We start from the raw sequence: 10444 nt of genomic DNA, 5'->3' as shown, positions 1-10444 counted from the left end.
AAAAAAATACTGTGAATATTTCTTTTATAATTATTTAAAAAAATATCCATGGCAGTTTTCGCATTTTTATTTTATTTTCAATACTGGTTAATTGTGTCTTTTACCTTTTAAAATTTCTCTACATGAGTCATTCTGAGAGCTGAAAATTACACTTACTCATCAGTGCTTTCTGTTCCACTCTGGATGGGCATGACCTGCAGCGGGTGATGACAAGGTTGAAAGCCTAAACTGTAAACAAAAAATCTGTGATATACAATATATTGTTGGAATGATTTGGTAAGGCTATTATAGACAACATTATTGTCAGATGTGTTATAGTTTCACAGAAAAGATCTGTCTTTGGTTTTAAAGTTGAACATATTCTTTTGGGTTTTAATTAAAAAAGAAAAAGAAAAAAACACAGTCAGTTGTTCTTCATTCTGACACTTCCTTTAGGGGCCGCCATAGCAGCACATTTATCTTCATCTCACCCTATCACTAGCATCCTCTTTCGTCACACCAACCCTCCTTCACTGCATCCTCTTAAGTGCTTCAGGTGAGGTTCCTTTAAAAAAATTTTTATTACATTTAAAACTCTACCTGCCCAGTCCTTTTCATATATAGCAGAACTACTGCAGTTGCCCTCTCTGATCATGTGGGCAATCATGCTTTTCCTAAGCTTGCTAGTTCCTAAACTTTTGCCCATTAGTTTTGGCTCTTGTTTTTCCAAAGTATGTATGGAAGTGTGTATGCAGGAATAAATATAGGACCGTTTATTTGACTGTGTGTTTGTATATTTCGACATGTACACTTAGTACAAGTTATGAGCCAACGAATCTTCTCTGTGGTCTCTTTTCTGTGATCTTCATATAGTATATATATAGTTTGAGGACTGACTTATGTGGCTGAGGGAGGGGTCACAGAAAGAAAATCATCGCTGACTGAGAGATGCAGGCCACAGATGTTGTTCACCATGATTTTCTTCTTAAAACAAAATCATAACTTTTGCTAGTAGTGGTAAATAAAAACTGGTTCTTTAACCTATCCAAAAGGTTAGAGTAATAAAGCACTTTAAAAGGATTGGTCTATTTCCCAGCATGCCAAGTATATCATGTGGAGAATTGCAAAAGTTTTTTTTTTAAAGTGGTTCTGTGCCACTGTCAAGGTTCAAGATCTTAATTATTTTTAGCTGATGAGCAAATGCAATTTTAAATGTACATAATCAATAATCACATAGAAAATCTTGGGCCAAACTGTGTGTACAGTAGGGGCTCAGGAGCTCAGTACCAACTACCCCAAGCACAATGATCAGATATTTACACTGATCAGTCATAACACCATGTGCCTAATATTGTGTTGGTCCCCCTTTTGATGCCAAAATAACTCTGACCCATTGAGGCATGGACTCGACTAGACCCCTGAAGGCGAGCTATGGTATTTAGCACCAAAATGTTAGCAACAGGTTGTTTTTGTTCTGTAAGATGCTAGGCTAGGTGGGGCCTTCACAGACCAGACATTTGTCCAGCACATCACACAGATGCTCGATTGAATCGAGATTTGGGGAATTTGGAGGTGAAGTCAACACCTCAAACGCATGCTTCTCAAATCACTCCTGAACCATTTGTGCTTTGTGGCATGGCTCATTATCCTGTTGAAAGAGGCCACAGCTATCTGGGAATACCGTTTCCAAGCCACCTCCATTCCATTGCTCTGTGCTCCAGTTCTGATGATGGTCAAGCGCCCATTGTTGGTACTTTTGGCAGTGGACAGGGGTCAGCATGGGCAGCCTGAAAAGTCTGAGGCTATTAAACACTATATGCAACAAACAGCAACGGACTGTGTATTCTGACACCTTTCCATCAAAATTAGCATCAACCTTTTTTTGGCAATATGAGCTACAGCAACTCATCTGTTGGCGCTGACCAAATCCTTACGCTCGTCCCTTTTTCCTGCCCCCAACACATCGACTTTGAGGACAAGATGTTCATTTGCTCCCTAATATAACCCACCCACTAACAGGTGCTATGACGGAGATTTAATCACTGTTATTTACTTCACCTGTGGTCATAATGTTATTCCTGATCAGTGTAAATGTCACCATCTTTATAAAGTAATCTTCAGTGATTCTCTTATGAAATTAACTGAGAAGTCTAAAAAAATTAAAAAGTAACAATTAGTAACTTAGGCATTTTAGTTTGAGGAATTTCTAATATCTATAATTTAAGTGGTTTACAATAGAAACATCTGAAATAGGTCATTTAAAGTAAATCCCTCTGGCCAAATACAGTACACAACTGCTAAGAAACACACACTTAAATCAAAGTCCTCACTTTAATTGGTATTTTATACCATTTATAACAAAAGGAAACTTTTTTTGTTTAAAGGAGGAAACTGTACATTAGTAGAGAAATCCCCAAACCAAACAGATTTCACGATAGGAAAAGAGTCAGAAGTACAACTCTAATGCATTTAGTTTAAAGCAAAGCAGAAAACATGGATCGATCACATTGTTGTCAAATACACGATAACATAAAAATCAACCCAATGACTTCCTGTGATGATAATGAAAATGAGCAAGGCATTACTTAGCATAGAACACAAATTTTAAACAATTACCCATCCAGCACAGAATTTTGATGCATTTTCCAAAACAGGTTATAAAGTTCCAAAAAGGTACCTCTGAAATGTCTCGGGTAAACAGGCTTTAAAAAAGAAAAAGAAATTAAACACAAGACAAAAAGATCACAAGGACACAATAAACTTTCCCTTCACAGAAGCCGTGAAACTGAATGGAAACCGTACTATTCTTAAAAAAGCAATCATATCCCTAAAAACACTGCTGTCTTAAGAAAATAGTAGATAAAAATATTCTCTGCATTTTACAACAAAGGAGGTACAGGGAGCATTGACGAGTTAGTTCAGTGGCAACACGACTACTCTGCTGCTTTCTCCTCCTCTTCAGCCTTGGCGTCCTTTTCATCTGCTGCTGCGGCCTGCTGGAGAACAGAGAAAACGCACTTTTATTTTGTTCTGTTTTGTGACAGTGCAAATGTCACGTGGCGCTCACAAAAAAAGGGGAAACTTAGAATACCTCATCAGCTTTGGCCTCTCCATTTTCTGCTGGCACCTCTTCCTTTTCTGCCTGAGGTTCTTCTTTTTTCTCCTCTGCCTTGGCTGCCTCTTTCACCTTTTTGGTCTTGGGGGGTGCCTGTGGTGTCAATAACAAACCAAGCATCATGAAGCTGCTGTGCATTTTATATGGTTATAGCGGTTGTGTGCAATGGTAAGATTTGTCTTTTACCTTTGTCTTTTCTGGCTGTGGTTTTGGTTGCGTCTCTTTCTGTAACACACAATCATGTTCCAAAATTACAAACAGAGCAATGAGAAAATCCACAGATTAATCTGTCAAGGTCTTTGCTGAGCTTTGTAGACTTACTTCTGACAACCTCTGAGACTTTCTCCTTGGCTGAAGGAAAAAAACAAAACAAAAAAAAAAAACACAGAAGGCCACATTAATTCAGTTAAGCACTCCGGAAGAGACAGCCCCCCCCCCAGCATTTATGATGGGAAAAAAACCCCATGTTACTCAATGAGAGGTGTTACAATGACACAATGAGCCCACAAAGGGAAGTAGTAACTGCCAGCATGCGTTTCAGACATGCCATTTTATTTACATACCACCAAATCACAACAGGGCATCTAAGGATGCTTTATACTGTAAAGACGTTACAATAATAGAGAAAACCCCAACAATTAGTCGATCCCCAATGTCCAAGCACTTGGTGACAGTGGGAAGGAAAAACTCCCTTTTAACAGGAAGAAACCTCGGGAAAAAAAACGCTCAGGGAGTGTTTGAGGTTACAGGACAGGGGACAAAGACACACTGTGGATATAACTGCACTCTGTATGCACTTCATTATTTGTCCTTTAAGGGAGTAAAGATGAAACTTTGCATCCTGGGAGTTTTGATTCGTGCAGCAAATTTAGCATTAGAAATATCCATATTGCTATTATTCAGGTTTATAATCAATAAGGAAGCTGGATAAATATTAATTGCCAACTTAAGGAGAAGGGGTGGAATTAATAAGTGTGCACTTCTTACTGCTCCTATTCAATATGTATACTGAATCAGCATAGGTGGAGCGTTATCAGAGTGTAATTTGCTTTATTTTGTATAGTATGTTTTTGTCCTTCCTTTTTTCCCCTAAATGAAATAAATTGAACAAATAGTTTAGTGTTTTAGGGCATTAGAAGCACAAAACTCTTTACCTGTGCACTCATTTTAAGACAAATCTGGTAAACAAGAACAATTTGGGTTGCACAAACTCAACATAACTTGCACTTTAAAACCCATCCGATTTACGGTCAGTCTCAAAACTCCACCGATTAAGACTGGGATGCACTGAACTGGCTATGAAGCATCAATCTTATTCTGGGTATCAGCATTAGTTTGGAATTTATTAGTGGAAATACTAACCTCTGCACTTGCATCTGCATCAGTGGTAGCCTGAAAAAGACAAGAGAGTGAGGGGGGAAAACATAATGAGCCAAAACCAACAACCATTCATGAGTGAGCTAAAGTGGGTGTGTAATGCAAAGAGGTGGGGGGGGGGATGGGCACCTCTCCTTTCCCTCAAGTCACAAAGAAATTATGCAATCCGTACATGGGGAGGGTCACGTTTTTGAGCTGACTCGAAGGATCTGGCGGGTGCGAGTTTATTTCCCACAAAGCAACAGCAGCTCCGTGGACACAAGAAATAAGGAGTGGACTCACTCCGCCTGCTGTCACTGTTTATATCACCAGCGTGACTAAACTGGAAAAAAAAAAAAAAATAAAAAAAAAATAATAAGGTCATCCTCCATTACTAATAGAGCTCCGCTTGACAGCAAAACGGCCAGATGTGTCGCTGTGCTGTCGAGGATACATCAGCTGCCATTAACGAGCCAAACCAGAGAGGGGGGGGGGGAAAGGGACTGCACACCTCAGGAGTGACGCGCACCAGCCTTCCAGTGCGCGCACACTCGCCTGAGGTCAAAATCTCCGCCAAATTTGGCCGCAAATGCGACTAAAAAACCCGACACGTCCCTGAAAGTGCAGCTGGTACCTGAAACAGCACGCGTGTAACCCAGAGCACAAGTAAATAAATAAATAAGGAGGCAATTACGAAAGAAATTTCCCCGAAATGCCAACCTGTGCGCCTCGATGGTGATTACACCCCTTTGTTTCGGCGCACAGTTGGTGACTATTAAAACTCAGCCGGGCACACGGTTTACAAAACAGAAGCTTTAACTGGACTGGGGGGGAGAGAGCGAAAAAAGCAGTGCTAAGTAAAAAGGCGCCACTTCCCTGTATCAGCGGAGTGAGACACGACAGACCTGAGCGCAGGCAAAGGTGGACTCCACGGCACGCACATGGACACGCCGTAGCGTGTTGCATTGCATTGCTCCTGCATACGTGTATTAACACCACAAAACAACTGCTACAGTTTCTTAAAACGCTATTTCTGCATCATGCCGACCCAAGCGTAAAGCACACATTTTCTTTCCACTTACTTTCTTCCTTCCCATTGTTGCTTAGGTTGCACGGCAGGAATTTTAAAAAAAACAGGAACACTGCCTTTCTTAAAACAGTTACACAAACAAAAGGAGGAGTTGTTGTTGTTTTGTCAGCCCAGCCACCTCTGCCTACACCTCCACCAGCTGCAGTCTGTAACTTAACATAAACGTCCGAGCAGTACCAGAACTAGCTCAAACCGGATTGGATCCCCCTCTCGGTATATTTTATCCCTTATCCTACCAACCTACCAGGAAGAGAGAGCCCCCGCCCACTGCTTCCTGTGATTGGCTTTGAGGATGAGGCAGCATATTTTTGAAACACAACATCTCTACCTGTGTGGGCAGGACAGTGTGCCAATCAGTCAATCCAGGCCTTATCTAACTTTATAACCGCTTGGCTGGCCGCTCACCGGGTGTATTAGTTGTGTGTGTGCGTGTAGGGTTTAAATAATGTATGGCAGATGGTGAGCTTGAGATATAGTTTACATAAAGAAAGAAGATTATTAAAAAAATAATAGTGCCTGCATTTTTCTCCCTTTCCCATCCAGTCCTTTATTATAGAGGACGCCATATATATATGCACGTTACATTATTTCACTACTGCAGTGTTCAAAGACAGTCGTAATTACTAACAGCATGTCCCGTCTTTAGTGGGATAATTATTAAAGTCAGTGCACTGAGCAGTCCAGCCGCTCAACAGCTGCAACAAGGAGGAGGCTGACTGAGTGGAGGAGAAAGGAAACAAACATGGCGGCCGGCTATGCATGGTTCCTGGTGCTTGGCTCGGTTTTTCTCTGCAATCTTATGAAAATCCTTCTACCGACCATATCTTCCTTCGTGAGTAGGAGTTATTGTTTGCATATATGGTAGTTGTTAAAGTTGTTTGAATGCCGGTGTATTATTATCTGTGTCCTCGTCGGACACACGGTGGATTGTTGTTGACTTGCTTAGCCGTCTGTCAAGCTAACTTATAGCTGTTGTACCTCCTCAGTTATAGCTGAGCTACAACCAGAGGGTGGGGTTAACCGAGAATCCGGTAGTTGCTGCATTTAACTGGGATTCTTTTTCCTCCTTTATCGCCAAAGGTCCTGCTTTAATGTTAAGAAACTGTGTTTACAGCTTAGCTATACGGCTAAAGATTGTTTGTAGCTCGAAAGGTTGCCTCATGGAAATCTTAAGTGTTAAACTGACATTCATAGGTACTGATTAGACTGCCTAATGGGGACTAGTACTGTAATTATAAACATTTCAGTCAGGCCCAGGCTGCTCAGTAATAGTCTTTTCTTTGCCCTTCTTCAAGCTCTCAAAGATGGTGCAGAAAGATGCTGAGCAGGAGAGTGAGATGAGGGCTGAAATCCAAGAGATGAAGAAGGAGCAGTCCTCCATTAGCATGATGGATGAGTTTGCTAGATATGCCAGACTGGAGCGCAAAATCAACAAGACAACAGACAAGCTGAAAACACATGGTGAGATGTAAAAGTGCCTACTGACATTCAGAGGATAGCTGGTGTGACAGGAGCCTCAAAATGAAGTTAACTGCATCAGAGTGATGAGCTCTAAAAAGTTAAAACTAATTGCTTTTTCTTTATGGAACACAGGAGAAAATATGTAGTAGGTATTCTTAAAGGGCATATATTATGTCTTCCACAGATGTGAATGTCTGTTAATGTAGATTTACATGTTAAAAATTATCAATCAGAAGACATATTTGGGGGTTTTTAGAGGTAAGTGACTGTTTTTGGCCCCACAGCCTCAGGATTAGCATCCACTTCTGTCACACCAACCCTCTGCATGTGTTCTTTCACTGAATCCATCAGTCTTCTCTGTGGTCTTCCACTTTTCATCCTGCCTGGCAACTCCATATTAAACATCATTTCATCCAGTATATCCACCCAGCTTCCTGTGCACATGTCTAAAACCTTGTCTAAACCATGTTAGCTTGCCTCTAACCATATCACCAGACTGCAGACCTGTCAATCTTGGTCACTCCCATCTTCAGTTCTGCCACCACCAGCTTGAGCTCCCGTCTTTTTGTCAGCACCACTGGCTCCAAACAATACATCATAGCAGATCTTACTCCCATCTTATGAACCTTCCCTTTCACTCTTGTTGCTATCCTTCTGTCACAAATCACCCCTGACACTTGTCTCCATCCACTCCAACCTGCATGCCCTCTACTCTTCACCTCTCTTGTTCATGCTCTCTTGTTTTGGTTTGTTGACCCAGGCAATCTGGTAAAGAAACACTGTCTGTTCTGTGTGATAACTTACTTAGCAATACAAAGGCTACTAAAGACTGTTTCCCTGCTGACATATTCCAAAACCTGCACATTGTCAATTTTAAATTATTGTACAATCAGCATTACACCCAGGCTCTTCTCTATGTACTTAAGTCATTATTTTGATTTTATTCTGACCGCACTGTCTTGTGATTCTCAGTGTTGACTCTAATCCTTACCTGATTCTTGAATAAAAAGTAATAGTGCTGTCTGTTTACACTTAAGCAAAAGATTTACTTTGTGTAATGTTGGTATTAACAAAGCCCATATAAAGAATGGACTAATACTTTCCCTGTTACCCTGTGACTGGTTAAAAAAAGTAATTTATCCTGGTTTCATCCCTTGACATGGGATGGTCAAATAATAAAGTGAAACAAAATGACAGTTCCATCTGATTTAAAGGAACTGGCAGTATCACTACAAAATAAAGAAAAATTAATATGTTGAGACTAACAGTTGCATATTTCTTGTCTATTGCAGTCAAATCAAGAACCGCTCAACAAGCCAAAATGAAGTGGGTTGTGAGCATTGTTTTTTACATACTGCAGGTAGGTGGAGATTTCGAGTAGAAGCATGAATGTATTTTAATTTAGTTGTGAACCTATAGCACTGGCCAAAACCTCCAGATAATAGTTTTTAAGTAGTTGAATTAGCTTATTTACTGTTATTGACTCTATATGTCTGGGTTGTTTTTTTTTGTTTATATACTTTTTTTTTTTTTTTTTTTGTCAGGCTGCGCTGATGATTTCATTGATATGGAAGTATTACTCTGATCCAGTGACTGTGGTACCAAGTAGATGGATTGCTCCTGTGGAGCGCCTCGTGGCTTTCCCAACAGGAGTGGCAGGTTTGTATTAGATAGCATTGCCTATAGTATACACTCAATGGACACTTCATTAGTATACCTTTCTACTACTGGGGTTGGTCTACAGCATTGTCTTGCTACTTTGTGGCATATATTCAACAAAATGCTGGAAACATTCCTCAGTTATTTTATCCATTGACATGACAGCATCACACAGTTGCTGCAGATTTGTCACCTGCACGTCCTTGATGTGACTCTCCTGTTCTACCACATTCCAAAGCTGCACTATTGACCTGAGTTTTGGTGACCGTGGAGGCCATTTGAGTACAGCGAACTCACTGTCATGTTTAAAAAAACAAACAAAAAACAGTTTGAGACGATTGATTTGTGACATGGCTTTTTATTCTGTTGGAAACAGCCATTAAAAGATGGGTATAGTGTGCTTGATTCATACTAAGGTAACTGAAGTAATGAACCTGAAGAAAATATCCTGAAGTACTGGTAATGGGCAGGATCTATCAGTGCTTTCATGTTGTTAAACCAAATTTTTCCCCAACCACGTGAATGTTGTAGCAGAAATCTGATCAGAACAGGCTACACTGTTCTGTTGTCCAATTTTCTTTGACCCGGTGTGAACTGTAGCCTCAGTTTCCTGTTCCTAGTGGACAGCATTGGCACCTGGTGTGGTCTTCTGCTGCTGTAGCCCATCTGCTTGCTCTTCTGCATACCTTGGTTATAAGTAGTGATTGTTTTTATTAGCTGTTGCGTTCCTACCAGCTCAAAGCAGTCTGTTCAGACTCCTTTTTTTTTTTTTTTTTTTAATTTGATTTCTGACTTCAACAATCATGATGTTTTCTTATTTTCAGACCATTCTCTGTAAACCCTAGAGATGGTTGTTTGGGAAAATCCCTGAAATACTCAGACCAACACATCTGACACTAACCATGCCGCATTCAGAGACACTTAAATCATTTTTCATTCCCATTCTGATGCTCATTTTGAACTTTAGCATGTCATGTTTCACATAGCTTCATACCTAAATTCATGGAGTTGCTGCCATGTGATTAGCTGAATAGATAATTGTGTTGAGGAGCAGTTGAACAGGTATACCTAATGAAGAGGGTGGTAAATCCATAACAGCTTCTTTATTTTAAAAAAACAAAACTACACATAGCTTATAGTTGAATAGAAATCATGATGATGTCATTATCCACTGATAATAAAACCTAATTCATTTCACTTCAGTGCAGATATTCTGTAATATGTAGATTTTATACAATATGATGCATTTAGTGTAAATCAATATGTGCTGTTCTTTTCCGCCTGGTGTCAAGCTCCATCAATGAGCTGTTTGTTTTGTTGTTTTTCCTTTTCAGGTGGAGTAGGAATCACCTGCTGGTTGGTGGTTTGCAACAAAGTAGTTACTCTGGCTCTGAATGCTGTCAGCTAAAGTGTTTCCTAATCCTCTGCTCAACAGTTTCCTTTGATGACGAACGCTGCAGTTTTTGTTTTGTCATTTTCAGTCAGCTGATCCTAGTAAACAACGTTAAAAAATGCAGTGCATTTTGGTGATCTCGAATTGCAGCAGTAGTTTACTATATAAGTGTTATCATTGTTAGCATTGTTTTTATTTAAGTATAATTATGTGGCTGTTTTGATTGTGCGTTTATTACTTTGAAACAGTGGTTTGGAAATGTGGAAATTCATTTTTATTAAAAAGAAAAAAAAATAAGATGTGTGTGTCGTTATTTTACCTTTACCTGGGAATGAGCCAACAAAAGCAAATTGGGTAGTAAAACATTACTGTAATGAAATAAAGATTGAAA

At 39.9% G+C, this 10444-nt stretch overlaps 2 protein-coding genes across 3 annotated transcripts; one reads left to right on the top strand and one right to left on the bottom strand.

Annotated features, from left to right (window-relative positions):
• Positions 1–2291: 2291 nt before the first annotated feature.
• Positions 2292–5765, bottom strand: hmgn1a (high mobility group nucleosome binding domain 1a). 2 transcript variants are annotated; one of them, XM_005474567.4, is made up of 6 exons: positions 5533–5765; positions 4457–4486; positions 3416–3445; positions 3281–3319; positions 3071–3187; positions 2292–2972 (listed from the first exon to the last, which is right to left on the bottom strand). In XM_005474567.4, the coding sequence occupies exons 1-6, from the start codon at positions 5545–5547 to the stop codon at positions 2913–2915; spliced, it is 291 nt and encodes a 96-aa protein (XP_005474624.1). In that variant the 5' UTR covers positions 5548–5765; the 3' UTR covers positions 2292–2912. The 2 variants fall into 2 exon arrangements, with proteins under 2 accessions (XP_005474624.1, XP_003441659.1); XM_003441611.5 differs by having other exon boundaries at positions 2292–2975; positions 5533–5759.
• A 129-nt stretch (positions 5766–5894) lies between these two features.
• get1 (guided entry of tail-anchored proteins factor 1) lies at positions 5895–10352 on the top strand. Its single transcript, XM_003441613.5, has 5 exons — positions 5895–6372; positions 6836–7001; positions 8294–8361; positions 8546–8660; positions 9995–10352. Exons 1-5 carry the CDS (start codon positions 6283–6285, stop codon positions 10066–10068), a joined length of 513 nt encoding a protein of 170 aa, XP_003441661.1. The 5' UTR covers positions 5895–6282; the 3' UTR covers positions 10069–10352.
• Positions 10353–10444: the final 92 nt, after the last annotated feature.

The sequence above is a fragment of the Oreochromis niloticus genome, linkage group LG14, assembly GCF_001858045.2.
Source record: "Oreochromis niloticus isolate F11D_XX linkage group LG14, O_niloticus_UMD_NMBU, whole genome shotgun sequence".
In the NCBI taxonomy this organism is placed as follows: Eukaryota; Metazoa; Chordata; class Actinopteri; order Cichliformes; family Cichlidae; genus Oreochromis; species Oreochromis niloticus.
The sequence above is the reverse complement of the archived record's forward strand: the minus strand, read 5'-3'. Positions and strand labels throughout refer to the sequence as shown.

What these genes read in the sequence shown, in the direction of transcription:
- hmgn1a (XM_003441611.5), bottom strand. An exon ending in AGTCTCAGAGGTTGTCAGAA is followed by an intron (nt 3,320 to 3,415) that starts GTAAGTCTACAA and finishes TGTGTGTTACAG; the next exon opens with AAAGAGACGCAACCAAAACC. An exon ending in GAGAGGCCAAAGCTGATGAG is followed by an intron (nt 2,976 to 3,070) that starts GTATTCTAAGTT and finishes TCTGTTCTCCAG; the next exon opens with CAGGCCGCAGCAGCAGATGA.
- get1 (XM_003441613.5), top strand. Translation starts at nt 6,283, where the DNA reads ATGGCGGCCGGCTATGCATGGTTCCTGGTGCTTGGCTCGGTTTTTCTC. An exon ending in TACCGACCATATCTTCCTTC is followed by an intron (nt 6,373 to 6,835) that starts GTGAGTAGGAGT and finishes CCCTTCTTCAAG; the next exon opens with CTCTCAAAGATGGTGCAGAA. An exon ending in TTTCCCAACAGGAGTGGCAG is followed by an intron (nt 8,661 to 9,994) that starts GTTTGTATTAGA and finishes TTTCCTTTTCAG; the next exon opens with GTGGAGTAGGAATCACCTGC.